Here is a 19769-nt window from a genome sequence, read left to right as displayed (position 1 = left end):
TTTGAAAATTCAGGGATAATCTCTAGTATCATGTTTCTTAAGTCTCTCTGAGAATAGTAAGTGACAGCCAGCCCGATTTGCATGTGGTTAAGGGTCAGCAGGAGCTATTTCTTTTCTGGTTGCCTTCACGCACACATGCATTGGTCCTGCTGACCTCTGCCTCATGACAGAAGCAATGGAAAATCGAACAAATCAGCAGTCAGTCATTCCAACAGGGACTACTCGGGCACAGAGGAAAAATCTCCCAGCATTTAAGTTGAATCACACAGGTCAACAGTGTTCCTTGGTTTTGTTTTGTTTTTGTTTTTTTCCCCAAAGTCTTCAAAAATGTTAGTTATTAGAAATGAATATATGAAAATATAATATAGAATATAGAAGAAACGTAGAAGCCAAAAGAACACCAAGTCATCTCAGCATATCACACCTAAGTTCATGAACTATCTGGTCTCTATCAGCTTCAGCACATCCTGTTCCAGCAGAAGAAACCCTGTAATTGGCTGGGTTTGCTCTCAGGGAAAATTTCTTCCTTGCCCTTAAGAATTACAATGCAGCAAGTTGCCCTGAAGTTTGCTACTGCAAATGACTAAGCCCTTTTCATTTATTTCCTAATAATTTTCTATTAGAACTCTGGATATTACTGTTAAATTATACTGTCTTACCGAAAAGCCCTATTACGAATGACAATAAATCTGAGGCACAGGGACAACTGCTCCCAGGAAAGTATTAAGAAATCCCCTTCCAATAATTTTGTATTTGCAATACCCTGTTTCTGAGAGTACTGAACACTTTCTCCTTTATTTCTTCCAACCCACACAGTGGGTGAATTAGTGCATCTACTCCTCTATGCTTTTTTTTATTAGACATCTAGCACGCAAAACAAAAGCTGCGTTCAAGATACCCCTCAGACTTGTCTGCACTGCTAAACCTCACTGATTTTACTGCCTCCAGGAACAAAACCTGTGGAGCTCATCCTTCTTCCTGCATAATATGTCCTATTTGTAGATGCAATGACGAAAGGCAAGCCCCCCTCAGTTTGTATACGGGCAACTGAGCACGTAAACCAGTGGATCAGTTATTATCTCATAGGGTATACAAGGAATGGTATCACAAAGAATCATGAAGTGAATGTCCTTATGCCAGTTTGCAATGAGAGCTGGTTGAGTCCTGCAGCTGAGTCTGGCTGTGTCTTCCCTTAAGTGCGTGCCAGAAAAGAAGACATTATCCTCCAGGATCACTTACCAAATACCAGTTTAACTCCCTATGGTTCTGTCACCTTGTACTTTGGGCACGATGGATTTCTTCAGGAAACCTTCCGTTTGTCTGTCCACTCACAGGACACACACAACATCGTCTACTCACATGTTCTAGTTACAGCCAGCTTGACGCGGGTTTCAAGAGGAGCGGTACGTGGGTAAGCACGTTCTGCTCCATTGTTATTTGGAGAACAGAAGGGAAATGAAAACGCCCTGACCTGTTGGAGAGGAGATGGCTGAGGAGGGCTGAACAACATCTCGGCAATAGATCTCCTGGATGCAAAGCTGACGGCATGAGGAAGCAGTCACTCCACTTTGCATCCTTTCTCTCCACCAGGCAAGGTTTGAAGCCCACCAGGGAAGACACTTCTTCCACAAGCAACCAGTGACAGTGAGCTGAAACGTTACTGATGCGCTGCAGCACACAGAGCTTTTGCAATGACAATCTGTTGGGACTAGAAAGTAATGTCAGTCATTTTAAAGGTATCTAAAGCTGGGATTGTATTATTTGGAAAACTGAAGGACACACAATATTCTCATTCTTGTGCATGCTGCTGCAACAGGGAAGTCACTGGATCCTCCTCCAACTACAGAGCAACATGGGCATTTCTGCTTGAAGCCCTGGCTGTTCCTGCAGCTCTCATCAACAGTAAACACTGGCTTTCAGAAAGGCAGAGGATAGATATTTTCTCTTTTAAAGCTTTAGAAAAGGAGGGTGAGTGAGCGGAAATATACATATCACCAGGGAAAAGAAACAAATCTTTGTTTTTCTGCAAGTCTAAGTGTCAAACAAACAGATAGAACTGATTTCTCTCAATAAAGACAATGTCATCAAAATGATTTGCAGGAGCACCATCATTTTTTACACGATTTTAGATAGAAAAGTAGAAGCATTCTGATTCTACTTTCCCCTGCGTTTTGATAATGCCAAAACATTATATCTCAGTAAGTTAAATTTTATTTTATCATGAATCATACTGACTTGATATCGTATCCGTTCTAACACTGTATGCCAGTATTGAACACCATATATCACAGGGATTTTGTTTATACAGAATCAGTCACTTTTAATGTGGGAAATGTCACACACTTTTAATGCGTGACATTTAATGTTAGTGTCATACAGTGCCTGGGAAGACTATGCCATGCTGAATCCATGCGCTTGCTCTAAGTGTGAAATTTAGCTGGCTTCTACAGACATGCCTGGGACAGTACAGGCATGAAAGCTGATCACGTACCAGTGTGCAAGTCTGAGAGGCAACTATGAGATGTGTAATCCATCGGCTACTTAGATGTGCTCCTCTTGGACATTTGATGATTAAAGACACTGGCCCACTAGAAAGTATCATCTTTGGATCTTTTCAGAGTAAGTCTATGGGAAAAAAAAAGCACTTGCCAGTGAAGCATATGGAAGGAGGTATTGAATGACTAAACTGGAATAACAACACTGCATTCAGAGGATTTGAGATACAAAATCACCTTTGTCATGAACAGTTGAGCACTGAATAAAGCCAAAGCACCTGAACATGAAACATTCTGTAATGAGAAGATATTGCCACCAACAAAATGAATTAACTGTATTAAAACACATACTGTAAGAACCATGAGAGGTGGCTGCAGAGAAAGCGACCTTACCCCTACACATTTTCACATCATGATTTAGTCCAACTTCCCTGTTTGGTCTCTGTTTGGACCTGAAGAAAACTCCTCTTTCCTTTCGCTTGGAAGCCAGACTTCCAGCACTCAGAAAAGCCCTGGGATGATGGGTGCCTAATGCAGTATCCAGGTTATAGGCATCTGAAACAAGTTCCTCAGCCCTCCTAACACCCACTGAAGCGAGAGCACAAAGGTTGGGCTGCAAATGAAGTTTCACTGACAGCCCCTCCAGGCTGTCTAAATCTGATTTTGATTTGCTGGTCATGTGCTCCACAGACATTCAAAAGCCTGAAGGCTTAAAATCTATTATCAGTCTATTTTATTACTGCTCAGGAAGTAATATCTCAGTATCTCACCAATGGCTCAGCAAAGGCGTGATTCTTCTCTGCGTGTCCACAGCAATGCTGCTGTCCATTAAGAACTGTGCAGATAGGGACAAAGCAAGGGAAAAAGGATACACAGATTTCCTAACTTGATTTCAGGGCAGTTCTCTGGCATCAGATGCTGGCATTAAAGATCTGCAGGCTTATTGCCTCATACGTATTCAAGGCCCTCACTCCCTTGTTATTTTGCATACTGTACAAAAATCGAGGCTTTGCTCCATCAGCCAGGCTGGCAACCACAAATCTCCCCCTCCCGCCTTCCCTGCACTCCCTCAAGGCCCTGACTTTCTCCCCTCCTGATTCACATTATGGGAATTGAGTTATTTTCTTTCACCAGCAGCTAATTAACAGCAAACATGCACTAATGTTTTACTGATCTTGCTCATAAAGCATTTATTCAGTACTTGAGTTTATTTCAGAGCTGGGCCCAGTTAGGAGAAAGCGCTCCAGGAGCAGTCCCTTGCTGAGGGCAAAGGTGTGGCTAAACTTTGCTGAGATTTCTTCCTTAGCTCATCTTCTCCCCTTTCATCAGGCTAAGAAGATCTAAGCAGGCCCAGTTCTTGTTCCCTCTTTAAAAAACAGAGGCTTTTAACACAGAAAAACAAATGAATTTTCTCAGAGAGCAAAAGCACCACATGGTCTGGCACATTACTATCTTACATACTCAGAACTTTAAGGCCACCCTGTGCATTTACACCCATTTTAGTTTCCATGTTTAGTTTTGGTGCTCTCATCTTTGAATCCTTCAGTGAAGATGCTTCCATCCAGAGCGATGATGTGAAAATCCCAGAACACAAAACCTTTGTAATAGAAATGCTGACAGCTTTATCTGAAAGTAGCATTGGCAGGTGCTGGAAGATTACTGGCATATCCAGGGCCTGTACTGCAGAGACACCTCCAGAACACAGCATTTCCATATTGGGCAGTAAAGTCACAGTACAAATGTCCCAGCATTTGTCTGGGAACTGTAATGAAACACACATCTATCCATCGTCAGAATCTGTTTTGGATGTCACTGGATCTTGCTGTAGTAATATCTCTGATTTGGCACAGAAGAGGCACCTGAGAACAAAGCAGATCCATGGAATTCACATGGATTAGCTAACACAGCTCAACTCTGCACTCTTGTAAAAGTCCCTGCAGAATCAGGACCCCTTAATATATTACAGCCGTGCTTAACACTGGAGAAAAATACCAGACTTCGGTTTGCATCTGAGTGTCAGCTCAATGTCAATATGTATTGTGAGAAGAGAGAAGTTTTAATGCAACAATAATTTCCTCCTATTATACACACACCCCCACACCTGCCTATGGAACAGTGTCTAATAAAGGAGAGGCAATATTTGAATTATGGTATCAGACCTCTTCAGCCTGGAGAAGCAATCTCTTTCATTAAGGCTGCTCTAATATTCCTTAATTTTCTTCAGTATTACGTTTCATTTACAAAACAGATATTACGATTATTTAAATGACAATTCTATATAAGAAAGAATTCACCAACACATTTAATTTTTACCCATCTCCAAATCACTGTCATATCAGCCTTTCCTTCCTTCACCTGCTCATACCCACCCTTTTCAAGCAGCTTCTGAAAAATTCCTCCTAATTGCTTCAAAGATGCTCACACATGGATCCTACAAGCACCCATGAGCAACCAGAAAATGCAGCTTCTTGAAAAAAAAAGGGGGGGGGGGCTAGAACTGTGAAGAACCTTTTCAACAAATAGGAAATTCAGTGAAATATGCAGTTGTCATCCCATACGGTTTTCTTATTTGCCACACTGTTTTGACTGGGAAAAAAGTAATAAATTGGGAGAGAGTGAATTAGCATAGCTCTCACTATTGCCTGTGACATCCTTTACGTATGACTCGCTAAAAACCCTTGGCGTTCAATTCCTTCTAGCAGAGAAGATCTTCCCAGCTCAAGAGTGTGTCCTTCCTTTCACGCCATAAACTTCTGGGACAGGGACCTCTTGTCCCCACTTAGCCTTAGCACCACATCCAAGCATCTCACCCCCTTGCTCCCTTTGGCGTAGACAGGTACGGATTTCAGACAGAACGGTTCTAAGGCAAGAGACTTGAAGTGGTTGAATGCGGCACACCCTGGCCACTGGACACACAAATGCGGGTTTTCACCCTTTGGGCAGCACAGGGAATTGCACCAGGGCTTCCCGCGTCCTTGCTGAGTGGCTAGAGAGATATCAATTTAGATATGAATTGCTTCTGATTTTCTCTTAGAGAACCTAAATGAAAACTTCTTTGTTGAGAAAAACTTCAAAAGTTTTACATTTATCTTGAATCAAAAGCATTTTGCTCCCCAATTTTTTTCATGCAGCTAACAAACCAAAAGACCTAATTATGCTTGCAACCCTAAACCCTGTGTTGCACACTGATGGACACAGTCACCTCTTCATTTCCACTACATTGAGTTCTCTTTACCAGTCTCTACTCATTCAGTCTACAAAAGAAGGCATTTCTAACAGAAATTGTTCATGTTTCTAGAAAATAAGATCATATTTTAGAACTTCTGCTCTCATTTGTGACCTCTTAATTCTCACAAAGCAGGTGATCCTGGTTAATGACTAAAACACAAACATCTGCTTATCCCCCTCCAAAAAAATGGATTAATAAAGCCGAAATTACACAGTTAATGGTGTGGATAGCCTACCACAAAAGTGTGATCATATTTCAGAACATTACATCTAGCCCAATTTTAATGAAATTAAAATAAATTACTATTGCTATTTCCTCAGCTATTTTAAGCCACCTATGATTTCATAAATAATAATAGCAAGGATACATTACCAAATTTTTGGAAGAAAAAAATAATTCAGTGAAGGAAGAAATATAGTCTTTTATGTGCAACCACTATATATAATATCCTGCACTCCGACATAAATCTGAAAAAGGCAAAAATAGCTGTAACTGTATAAGAAAGTTCGAGCCAAAGCAGGAAAACTGCCTAACTGACAAGGAAGATCTTATTGCTGTGTAAAGCCTTCCAAGAAGCATGCCATATAGTTTTTATCTGAAAATGAGAAGAATGCACGAATTATTAAGAATTTGCCCACTTGTTACCAAAACTACTTTGCCATGTAAATGAGCAGAGTTTTGAAATTTCCCAGAAAAAAGTACGTCCCAGAATTTGATCCAAGATCAATCCTTCATTGTTCACATAGGATTCGCATTAAAATTTGCAGAGTATTAAACTAGTAACTTGATTATCACAACAGTGACTTCTTATGAAAAAAGTATAGCTCCCTTGTATAGCTACACCTTGTACAGTGTAAAGTATAGCACATATAAATCACTACCAAAATCATGGAGTTCACACTATACCAAACCTGCAACAGAGCAGCTAATAAAAGAATAGTTAACTCCATAGGCTGCAACACAGACTTAATAGTGAATTTGGCAGGTGCATCTGATATTTAAACTGGACGTTGGTCCCCAGTACAAACCACCATGCCCCACAGCACAATCTTTGATTTTAGTAGCCTTCTTCGGGATCAAAATGGACTGAGGCAGCTGAGACGAGGCAGCGAGACTTAACAGAGATGGAGAGAGAGCAAATTCTGGGCTCTGAACAGTGCTGATATTTTGCTGCAAATATTTGATACTAAATTCATCCAACTTGTGTATAATTTCAGTATGGAACAGCAGACAAGGATGAAGCAAGCTTTATTCTCTGAAACTAAATAGTTTAAAACCAAATCATATAAAGTATCTATAAACTCCTTTTAATTCAAAACTGGATCATTTAAGGGATATTTATTCACCCATTCTTAAAGAGTCCTCCTTTTTTATCTTTTCATTTTAGGCATAGAGCTGACATCAACATCCACATGATGGAAATCACGAGCTCCAGCACATGCTTAATTTAAGGCTCATCCAACAGTTCCAAAATACTTCTGAGACATGCATTTCAGTGCCTTACCAAAGGAGGGCTGCTTAAATTTATGACAAATCATAATTGTATATCAAAACAAACATTTCTGCAAAACCAGACAGAACTGTAACTCCCCATGGCCTAACCCCATCGGAATAATTCAAACTGCCTCTAACTCTTGAATAACTCAGAGGATTTGAACAAGTGCATTACTTAACCAAAATACTTCATGATTTAAGAAGTATCCAGTTCTGAAAGTTTATGGCAAATTGAGAATTTGCAAATGTTGGACTTAAAAAAAAAAAAAGTAATTAAGTGAAAGCACATGTTTAATTATAGCTATTGGAAGAGGTAGCTATAATTACTAGGGAAACTAATTTGAGACAAAGCAGTATGTGACATATATAATTATAAGAATAAAAATAATGAGTATATCTTAACTGGAAGAATATCTTAATCCTGAGAGCTAAATTTAAACATTTTTTTTAACCAAGACAATCTGTACATTCTTAGTTATACTTTAACACAATACCCACCTTAGAACACACGTGTAGAAACCACTGTCTTGCAACTCAACCGAGTGAAACCATATTGAATCTTCATCCTTGCTCATCCTAACTTCAGAAAATATAATGGGTTCTTCTAAATCTCCTTTGTTTTTGTACCACATAAGCCTAAGACCTGTGCTTTGGGCCATGCTATAATTAGTTCTGATATAGCTGTAGAAAAGGGCACATTTCACTCGGACTGGTTCACCTGCCAAAGCCATGTATGTCTTGAGATCCACTGACCAGTCAATGCAACCATCAACTGAAAGCAAAACAATAATAAAGAAATATTAGATACAAATATATTTTTCAAGATAGTGAAAGGCAGCTTGTGAAATGCAATGCAATTAAATAAAAAAGAACCTTTGTTTCATAGCAGTGTGAAAAACCTGAAGCAGCTATTGGCAATTAAAGGGTTTTATACATCTTTTTTAGTTACATGTAAATGCAAATGTGCAGGCAATAAATAGAGCACATTGGGCCTGCTCAATTCCATTTCTTTAGAATATCACTACTTTCATCCCCAAAACACTAATTCTCTAATAAAAAAACCCAAGTAAAAACCCCACCTTAACTACTTGCCCCGGTAAACCAGTTTTGAATTAACTCCTTGTTGAAGGAAAATGTACATTGGCATCTGATCCCAATCTTATCCCTTAAAACTTTTCCATCCACCTCTGCTAATTATGTTACATAAAAAAAAAATAACTAACAGATGTGACATTTATCATTTTCTTTTCAAGGCAGTTCCATATAGCTTTTTTTTTCCCCCTACAGCCTACTCAAACTGCAGAGAGATGTCTTATATAAACCAGGATACAATTACGACATGCTACCTGTGCAATCAAGCTAAATACAGGAGTTGTACAAATATGAAAAGGGATCTTTTGATATTCTGTTTAGCAAAAACTTTTGAAACAGTTTTCTTGATATTTTACTTTAAAAATGAACATATGTCAGCCAGTTTAATAAAAGATTATTTCTCCTTACAATTTTTTCTCCCGTTATTTTAAATCATCTTAGTTACAATATAATCCTAGAACATGCATAGATATCAACATGAAACTCCCCCTCACATATCAGAGACCTTTTAATTCAATCTTTTTTATTGCTGGAAAAACTGTAAGCCTGAAAGTCAACCAAGAATATAACAACAACAACAACAACAAGACTGCTAAGGCAGATCATCAATAAGCAAATGCGCTAGCTTTTAGAATTTATTGATCATATCCAGCTACACGTAAGTGGAACATCTTTACCCTTGATGTGGCTACCTCAAATTCAACCAAGAAAGGTTCAAGTTGCCTCTTCTGCACTTACAGTATGAATTCTCAAACTCTAAGTGTTAGATATTCTCATACACTCTTCATTTCATATACACCTTCAACAGTATTCACTCATTAAGTGACTTTTTTATTTACTTCCCAAACAAATGTAGTAAGCCAAAATTTCTACACGTGGTAGAATATCAGATCTAGTCCTTTTTTTAGTGGCTTTTACTGCCTTTAAATCATGTCTACCATTTTTTCAGGCTTCTCTTGAATCCTTCAAAACTACCCATGATAAATGGAAGGTTTTAATTTCCCCATTGCAGTAAATCAGCTTTAATTGTACTCTGACCACATGAACCATGCAACTGAACCATATTTTAAACCTGTCGACACTGACCACTTTCATACATTTCTAATACATAAACTTCCATGTAACATCTTGTTGTAAAACAAACTTCACTTGTAAAACAAACATGGCTCAAGAGGGAAGGGAAACCCATTACTCAAAACTATACTTTTAAGGTATCTGCTGTCATGAGGGCATGGACAGGCGGAGGGAGATTGTACACCACCTTCACCCAAGTGGTGTGGATCAGGCTACGTGCTCCCGCCGCCCGCCCCGCAGGCAGATGCCAACCCAGCAGCGGGGTGTGCCTGCTGACTCCTGACTTCAGCAAAAAAAAGCCCCAAAACCAAAACATCCACCTGAAGGTAGGTACACAGTTTCAGTTAGCTTCAATTTTCATTTCCAAACTCATTTTGTTGAAAACATCTTGCCGATTTAAAATAGAATTCATAGCTTCTTGCTTTTAACGGCTACTGTTAATGACATGAAATGAAAGGCCAGTAGCAACTCACTGACTTTCCTTTTCTTCGCTGCTGCAGCATCGCTTCCTCCTCTGTGTTCTCCCTCTCACAGCTCAGTGTCACACAGAACAGGACAAGTCTGGGTCATCGTTTCTTGAAAATCATGTACTGAAGTATTTGTTCTCAGTGCATCCCCTCCAGGTTTACAACATCCCTCACCATGACCAAAGCCGCACGCTGTAACTCCAACACTCTCCTGCCAGGACCCTGTGAAACACCGCATTCGCCTCTCCCTGTGATGGTGTTATACAGACATCGGCAACCAGCAGCCGAGCTGGAAAAAGAACCCAAATCTCTCGGTCCTACAAACCCATCCAATCCACTTTTACATTAAAGCCTGGTTCTGACATCATAAATTATTTTATATAGGTGGCTTTGAGGGCTTTTACATCGCGTGGGTATCGATGTACTCCATACAGAGCTTCCTCACAAAAGTGCTGTGCTTTTTTTAAGCCCTGCTCTTTAGGCTGGTGTGAGTTTACAATTAAAGAGCAGCGCAGAGCTTACAGCTGCCTTCTCTCAGCAAGGGATGCGAAAGGCAGCGCTGAGCTCTGCAGGTGGCTCATCCCCGTTCTCCAGGACATACAGGTATTCTCAAAGGCACCCGTCCCTGGGCTTCAGCAAAGTCACAAAAGTCTAAGTAGGGGCGTAAGCTGAAATGAATAGGGGTGCCCAGAACTGGAACTTAGATCCAAACTAATTCAGCCGATCTAATTAATTCTGTCAGTCTCCTGTCAATCTAATCCTCTCACGTCATCTAATGCTTTCAAACCTACGCTGGTTCAGCAAAGTTAAACCACAGTAAAGAATAACTGACATTCAGACACACATGGAAAACCTGTGGGTCAAGCAGAAAGGCGCCAGTTTTTCATTTATTTCACAGAGCAGAGTCACAATTAGGACGAGTTACAGAGTTAGGTACTGACCCAATATGGAAATCCAGCTTTGGAAGCTGAAAATGCCTCTGCTTTCAATAAAATTTCTCCCACATCCACACCAAACAACTTGGCAAAGCACAGCTCAGACGAACACCAAGCATCCGTCAGTGTCATTCAACCTGCCTCATCTTCCACTTTCATTTGAAAAGTTCTCCCTTCTAGTGGGCACTTCTCTACTATTTTATTTTCAAAATTACAACTGCTGCAGTATATAAAGCACAGTGGAACAGATGAAAGACATTTGAATGGGAATTTAACAGCCAGGTCATTAGAGTGGCTAAAACCCATCTCCAGCTGCCCCCAGTGGAGAGGGAGACTGGGGGGCCAGTGGGGCCAGTGCACTGCTGGCCACTGCCGGCCACTGCCAGCGCTCCAGTGCAGGCACTGGGTAGGGTGACCTGACCCCAGCCCAGCACCTGCATCTCACAAGAAGAAAAGAAAGAAAAGGAGATTTACATTAGAGACCTTTTTCCCATTAACAGTACCCGAATGGAAGAATTTCAGCAGCCAGCGGCGAGGCTGACCCCAACACAGCGAGCGCAGCGGAGGGGGAAGGTGCAGGCAGGCTGCCTGCCCATCGCCCCTGCCTGCACCGGCGGCTCCCCTGCCGCAGCTCGCTCCCCGCAGCATGCCAGGAGGTGGTAATTACGGAGAGGAGAGCATACAGGGAACGGAGTAACCATTCATTATAGGGTTGATGACATCTGCGGAGGGGAGAGGTCTCACAGAGAGCCTTGACTAAATCTTAATTATTGAAGAAAGACTAATCAAACAGGAGACAACATTTTCCCCTTGCTCTTTTTTCCTTGTTAAATACACAGTCAAGAATGTTTCCTCTTATGAAGCTGTAGAGGCTAAAATCTAGGTCAGGCTCCCTGTGCTCACGTGGAAGCTGGAATTTTTCCTCTTGCCGCGCTGTCAGTCACTGGAGCGTGAGCATTGTTAGAGTCGTTTGAGTATTCTCCAAGCTGTCATTACAAATGACTGGAGCTGCTCAGGTGGAGTTTAGCACTCCATTATCCAGAACAAAGTTTGCTGTCATTTTCATTGGACTGGCTCTCAATACGTAATATAATCACGTTGGTAAGAAGAGAAAAATAATGGCATTAGAGAGAGGCACTTATTATACAATAAATGTATATACATCTTTTCTCTGCTACCCAATAAGCAGCTGATCCTTAATAAGTGCCTGACTGAAAGCCCATTCAAATTAAATCCTAGCTATTATGAGTGTATTTTAGACACTTTCAATAAAGACAATTATTTGAAATATTTTCTAAAATTTGGAGCATTGAGAGGCTATGGAAAACATTGTCCCATTTCTAGCCCAGCTTCCTAAGGAAAAGAGGTTTGCCCATCTATCTGTCAGTCCCCCGACCCCATTGGCATAACTTCTGACCCAACCGACTAAATTCAATCCTATTTTGTAGAACATGAAAGCTTTCAGGTACACGAGAGCCCTGCATGGTGCAGGAGAGCGTCCCGATGTGTCCCCCGCGGGCAGGGGTACACAGCAGCGGTTAATCACGGTGGGGCCCCGCTGGGCCCATCCCAGTTACCTCTCCAGGCGAAGGTAACCTGAGGAGACAGTGAACTGAAAATGAAGGTTTCAAAATTATTAAGGAAATTATAGACTAAGTTGGCTGACAATAAGTTACTGTACTTTTATGTTAGCAATCACCCAAAGTGTGTACTGCATCTCCTTCCCCAACATTTCCTGGTAATTTCCATTATTCTTATTTTAAATAAATCTAGTTGTCTAGGGAGCCTAGATGCATTTTAACATGAACCATAATAATTTATGAGCAATTATAGAAGAGCATGTACATAGTCTCTGAGTAATTTGTCTTTCTGCTTGCTGTCATATAAATAATTTTTTGCATTGCGAATCTGCCTGTAATAATTTTTGTAGGGATCAGTCACCTACAGCAATTTATATTATGGCATTGTTAAACATGTTTGCCTACCTTGTTACCTGAAAATCTCATTTTAAATTGAAATTGTCTACAAGTAAATAATTAAAAAAAAACCCCAAACCTAGCTAATGTATTAAATTTATTTCTCCACAAAGCAAGCAATGCTTGTGACCGTAAATACGTAGTCAGAGGAAAGGAAAAAAAAAACACAAAAACCCCACTCCTCTGATATAGGAGTTATATTTTTATTTATATATTAGCCATTGAACAGTAGAGTCCAGAAACTGATATCCATCACTCTCGGGGTTTGCAGACACGTAGCAACGACAGATGCACTCATTTAAGAAAGTCCAAAAAGGGATGCAGATTTTTTAGACTCTTAAAGGGGAGAAATCAGTTACAGCCTATGAATTTTAGGCAACTTGGTATTTTCAGATCTTGATTCTGGAGAAAAGGGAACACATCCTACATTTGAGCAAGCACAGTAATGCCTTTAATAGCTTAGGCTGGACGTGATCTTCACAAAGGGTGAGGGTGTTAGATCAGGCTCACCATACAGAATTGGTTTCACACCTCTGGCTTTCTGGCTGTGCTATGCTAATTCTGCTACGGTGCTTGCAGACCCCTGCCAGCATCTCATCACAGCCTGGCGCTGCCATAGGAGATCTGTCTGTCAGCCGAGGCCAGCGCGTGGTCCCCTGCCACCCTGCCTCCTCCCTTCTCCCAGAGCCCTCCCCTGCTCCTCACACCATCAGCCGAGTCAGGGAGCTGAGCCACCTAAAAACTGACAGCAACCACCACCCCCTACCCCGTCTGTGATTCTTTAAATGCTCCTATATTCAGAGATACATTTGCTGGTCAGAGAACACATTTCAAACAAAACAGTCTATTGATCACTTTGCATACTCTTCAAAATCATGGGTGTCACCTCCAAAGCAAGGTAAGGTCTTTGCTTGTAGAGCTCCCTCAGCTTAGCTGACCCACCAAACTGGATGGCTGAAGGACACTGTCACAACAATTAATAAAAATCCACTCTACCGAAAAACAACTGAGCTGATCTCTCTGACATGGAAAGCAAGTTACCCAGTTTTACAGGGGAGAAGGAGAAGCCTACGTTGGTAGTGGAGGGTGGCCTTCTCCAGCAGCAGGGCAGCCGACCTCAGGCAGCAAGCAGGGAGGAAGGGGAAGGAAGTTCAGGTAAGGTGTCTGTGGTGTTTCTTTTCTGTGAGTTATCGTTTCAGCCTTCTTTGAGTCAAGCGAACACTAGTTTTTCACTCTTACTATGCTGATATTTTAAACTGCACTTTAGAAAAAAATCAAATAGGTTTCCTCTGAGGGATACAGTAAATCAAAAAAATGTATCTGTTAGAGATGAAGACCACTTAGAAAACCACCTTCGATCCTGAGAAAAAAACAAGTTTATCATGATTCAAGCCAGTTGAATTTTGCAACGTTTCTCCTACTACCCTGTTAACAACTTTAACAAAATAATTCATTCCTATCACAGTAACATCTAGATTCAGTAATCACCAACCAAGACTATTTTGCTGCAGAAACAACATCTAAGAAGAGGATCACTCACAGACTTTGTAGTTTCTCTACTCTGATCTCCATTTTCTGCATGTTTTCTAGCAAGATTTAGACCATTTAAACTTACTGGCAAAAAAGCTGGGGACTTTCAAGACATGTAAAAGTGCAAATATTCCAGAACTGCTAAATCAAATAATGATGAGTGCAAAAAAATTTCATTAGATTTAGCAACATGCAAATATTTCTCCAAATCTGGCTCATAAATAAGGAAAAATGCATTTACTTCTCCTTACACATTGGCTGAATTTTTTCAAAATTTTGATCAAAGCTTCCAATTTCTATAAGATGGGCTAAAAGGTTTTTAAGACTTGTATATGCTTTTTTTTTTTAGCAGCTTTTCTTATGAGCCACAGCTAAACAACACAACCCAAATGTCAAATATTCCAGCTGAACACTCATAATCTCCTTTGATGTCAAACAAACTGTAAATATATACTGCCAGAGGTCCAGATAACAACAGATTTCTCTGTCCTGACTTACGCATGCATATGGAGCCAGAAGCATTTTAGTCTTATATTGAAAATGCAAAAGAAAGAACATAATAGTAGATCGCCAATCTGTAAAATTCTCTAGGGAGAGAAAAAAAACAGCTGAGACCCTGAACAAATTCTCAGCTTCCAGGAGCAATGGCGTATTAATGAGGTCGAGACTTAGAAATTATACTCAAAGAACAAAAACGCTGAAGTGGTGTCAGTAGAAGTTACTGGACAGGGGCATTTCGTCGTGTAGCAATTGTCAGAGCCAGCTTTTCAGGTGGCACCTTATCACAGGGATTTTCAGGAATGCTTGCTGATGAAGAGAAGAGCAAATCATAGCTGGCAGGTTAGATTTTGCTGGAGACAGGGAGCTCTGAAACACATTCTGTGATGGAAAGGAAATTTCTGGTCTCATCATATTCTTTGCTACTTCTTCCAAGTCAGATGTTCCTGGAGACAGATGGACCTGAACTGAAGTGCCCTTCCAAAGCTGTGCTCCTTGCTTCGAGCGGATTGCTCTGCTGAGCACAGAGAAGAGGAGGGCACTAAAGCAACTGTTTAAAATGCAGCATATTTACCCTAAAAATGAGTGTTTGGTGACCTTGATCTCCTAATCACTTCAATATCTGGCAGGTTTTTAAAGAGTTTGTGTTGAAGTAAACAGTACAGAAATTGGAACTTATAAAGCGGTTTGGTTTTAAATATTCAGTATAATGCCTCGATTCTCCGTGGCTGTCACCACATTAGAAAGCAATGTAAAAAGGCACCTTGAAAATCAACAGCAGTAGAGCCAGGACATGAACAATAAAGAACTCGTACTTCGTGGCTTTATGCTTTCGTATATTTTGTGAAGTCCCAGACATGGGTTCAAGGACTGTGCCCCAGCCTGCCCTGCCTTCTCGGCCCCTCCTGCACCGCCTGGCCCCTGCCCTGCCTGCCGCGGTTCCCCTCCCGCACTGGGGCAGGCAGATTGGGAAGAGTTGTGGGAAAGTTCATTTACAAAGCTCTTGCCTCTGCCCAGCCACCACCGTTGCTCCCACAGAAGCAAAGCCAAGTGGGTGATGTGCAGTGAACAAGTTATCCGAACAATTAAACTTCTTTTCTTGTTTGTGGATCTCTAAATGAATCCCCATTTCTTCAAAGTCAGCCATGAAATAACATCATTAAATTAGCACGCCTCCCTTGTCTTCTTTATCCCACTAGCAACAGAACATTATTTTACACAAAAAGTATGTTGCTCTAGATTGGAGCATCCAGATCAGTTATGTGACATTACATCTGCTTCTTGGACTGAACAAGTAACAAAACTTTCCTGTTAAATACTGAAATGTAAATTCCACAAACAAACAACTCAGGCACCCAACAACCCAGTGCAAACACAGCTATGAACTCAATAAAGACAGTAAATTAGCTGTTCACCCAGCTCTGGAACCCATCTGAACCCCAATATTTTTTTTTACATAATGCCCACAAAATCTAGTAAATAAAAATACTTCCACTTTCTAAGCTCCAGAAAGGGAAAACAAGAAGAATCAGTATCTAAGAAAAGGGAGAATAATAACTGATTTAAGTAATGAGCAAAACAGACTGAAAATATTCCATTGCATTTATAAATAAAAAAATTATCCTAAGAAGATTTCAGATAAGGAGCAACACAAGGAAAATACACTTTATACCTGAAGGTATATGCAATTAATATTTTAAGTGGTGTTGACTATACACGAGCTCTTTAAGGGCACTCTCTGAGACAGTTTTAATATTCTCCAGCCAGCCACATTAATCCACGGAGACTTTCACATACTTCTGTTTTCAAGTCTTTAGCACCATGCAAACTTTGGGAACAAAGCTGAATTCATTTCAATAATTGATGAGTCTCTTTTCATTAGTTCCTTTGAATAAAGTTACTGAAGGTAAAGTAAATGGAAACTAGATTCCAGATCAGGTAGTTGGAGTCTCAAGTAGTCACACAATTAGGAAACTCTATATCCACCGCTTGTTATTCCTAGGAGGGAATTGGAGGAAAGAGCTGTGAATAATAAGAATTTAAAATTAAAGAGAATGAAACTCTATTAACTTGCTGGTCCCTGTGGAGCAGAGGGACTGGTGTACATGCACAAGATTATTTTGTTTTTCATCTGTTTTTCAAGTACGTGGACAGTTTGAGTTGGATTATCTGCTTTGAGGGCACAGTCCTCTTGAGTTTGGATTAGGTATAGGAAGATGGACTCCCTGTTGAATACACCAGGCTAAATTCATTTCTACTGTCTGCAGAAGGGAATCCTTGAGTGACACAGGTCTGCTGTAAGGGCTCTTACTCCATCTCACTTGTGGCAGAGGAAGACTGCTCGACAGAAGAAGAGAGCAAAGAGACTATTAGAAGAGCCTAGGGATAGTATCACACCCCGCCACAAGAGGAAAGCAGGACTCAGTTATTCCCGTGGATGAGCTACGTGGTATTTGTGCAAGGTTTAAGCAATTCTTCACTGGGACGCATCAGCAGGGACATTTCTGGTAGTCCAAATTCCCCATTTACCATGGGCAACTCTTGCCTGGTCAATGCACCTGCCTTGCCCACGCAGCCAACCATGCCATCATGCAAGGCCTTTGAGCAGGAGCCCGGACTCCGGGCCTCCAGAGGCCTCTTCCAACCTATCTGACCCCAATGACTTGGTCCTACCACCGACACAGCCCTTGCTGGCCACAATTCGCAGACACGTAAAGGGAGCCCTTTGCATGAATGCCCATATCTGGGTGCGCATGCTCTCTACCCTACTCATTTATTTTCTAGCTTACAAAGATGCAGTCAGTCCATCAGAAGATTACCAAATGCTTTACAAAACTAGTTCCCCATCATAAACACACTAGGTAGAATGAACCTTTTGGGTCTTGGACATTTGCAAACTGCTTGATGAACACACTGCAATGTAAAAAAAAAAGAAAAAAAAAAAGAAAAGAGAGAATGCACAACTTTAAATCAGGACGTGCTCATGAATGGAAAGGAACAAGTCAAGTTCACCTGAATTTACTTGCAACAAATAACCAGGTTTGGTCATTTGCTTTGTCTCTACACATTTACCTTTGGACATGTAGACATACTTACCATTTTACAATTGCTATGCCATTCCTCCTGTTATCTGGCACAGATAATTTCAGCTGCAGTGAGCCAATTACCATTTCCACTTGCATGACAGGTGGACCTCTGTTTGAAAAGGTTGTGACCCACACTCTAACCTAGGTTGTAATTCCTCCTCTCATTTTAATTCATTAGCTGCACGTATGCAGCAGAATTTAAATAGGAAACTCTCCTGACTGCAGAACACACCGAATTTTATTTCAGTAAAATGAACGCTCGCAAATCAAAACAATATTTGCTTTTATAGGACAACCATGAATAGAATTGTTAGAGGATTATTTGACTAAAGTGTGTCTGTAACTGATGAATTATGAAGTGCTTTCAAAATGAGATATTTTTAAACAGTAAATGTTGTTCTGAAGACTTTTGTTTCTATTTAAAATAGAGTTATCCTTATTGCAAGCTATTATAATTACATGTAAGAAGGAAAAATGAAGGATGATTGAAAAATGATCCATTACAAGGGCTACCTGTGTTACGGACGTGTCTCTAGGTAAAGCAGCAAGCACTAATGCCAGCGCTGTGCTCCGTAACACAGCGTTGCACATTTGTTTAGGTACACCTTTACCATTTACATATACATTTTCCAAAACCTGCCTATCGCAACATCTGCAGCACTGCATCCACTGGCCGCTCCACATGCCCCAGTAATGTATCTCCAGTGAAAACACAGCCATGTTTATGGGGCCACATGCACTTTCATTTCTCAAACACAGACTGTGAAAAGGGGGCTGTGATGGCAGCCCCCCCCATCTGCCAGATCCCCCAAGATCCCAACCCACTTCCAGATCCAGTGAGCCGTGGCCCTGAGCAGGTGCTGGCACCAGCACTGGCACTCCTCTCGGTCCCCCGTTCCTGGGGCCTCGCTTCTCCCCAGCCCCAGCCCCAGCCCTGGGGATGGCCCCTCGGTGGGGGAGAGGGGACATTTTGTCATCGCCGGGGCTGCAGCTCCCCACACGGGCACGTTCCTGGGGGCTTCCTCTGCTTCCCGGTCATTTTCCCAAGTCTTGACTCAGGAGGCTCAGACCAGGGCCAACAGCCAACTGAAACCCCACAGAAATGGGCACTGCTTTGAGCTGACGCAGAGCAGCAATTGTTTATCTTTAAATAAGAACCATCATAAAGCAGACAGACCCCAAACCAGCCCAGTTTACAGCCTTTTCCTCACACTTCCCTGTAACTTCATGAGCCAGAAACAAAACTGGTGGTAGGAACGTTTCATTTATTAGTAAGCAAAAGCGACTAACTACAAATACTTCATTACTAATACACCATTTGCTCAGAACGGCATAAAACGTACAGGTCTCTGTTTTATTCATGGGCCTCCTGTCATCCTCAATGGCTCTAACTCACTCTGCAAAACACGCAGCAGCCACGTGTTTCACCAAGCAGCGCCCAAGAGGGGGACGGGAAGATGGAGAGATGTTTGAGCTCCGGGCTGAGGCCGGGCAAAGATGGGAGTTGGGATCCGGGATGCGGGAGGGGAGCCAGGGAGCCCTTGGCACCTGAGGCCTTTCTTCGGATGTCACCACGTCCTCCAGCTGGGACACTGTCCTGCAGCCCCACCATCCACCAGCTCGTCGTTATTAAATCATCACAGCTCAACGTTAAAAGATAACTCTGAAACATCATCATAAAAGCCTCCACCTGAGCTACTGATAAACGAGAAAAATGACATAACTGGAGTAACTTTTTAAATTCCTATCTCCCCACTTGTACTTGGGTACTCAATACTCAGTAAGCAACGTGGAGACCGCTCATTTTCTATAACGCTCTTCCTTACTCCCAGTTTCTTGACCTAACCCCCAGCCATCATTTACGTTCCCAGCCTTGGGAACTGACTGCAGTAA

At 41.4% G+C, this 19769-nt stretch overlaps 1 protein-coding gene across 5 annotated transcripts in view; it reads right to left on the bottom strand.

Annotated features, from left to right (window-relative positions):
• IL1RAPL2 (interleukin 1 receptor accessory protein like 2) overlaps window positions 1–19769 on the bottom strand; it is a 393690-nt gene that overhangs the window by 186176 nt on the left and 187745 nt on the right. For all 5 annotated transcript variants that reach the window (XM_087749101.1, XM_087749103.1, XM_087749102.1 and 2 more), the window contains one exon: window positions 7717–7990. In XM_087749101.1, coding sequence (XP_087605227.1) covers window positions 7717–7990 — 274 coding nt within the window. The remainder of the gene's footprint in view (window positions 1–7716; window positions 7991–19769) is intronic.

The sequence above is a fragment of the Nipponia nippon genome, unplaced genomic scaffold (assembly GCF_047370975.1).
Source record: "Nipponia nippon isolate SJK-2023a ecotype South Korea unplaced genomic scaffold, ASM4737097v1 scaffold_12, whole genome shotgun sequence".
NCBI classification, from domain to species: Eukaryota; Metazoa; Chordata; class Aves; order Pelecaniformes; family Threskiornithidae; genus Nipponia; species Nipponia nippon.
This window is presented reverse-complemented; position numbering and strand designations above follow the sequence as displayed.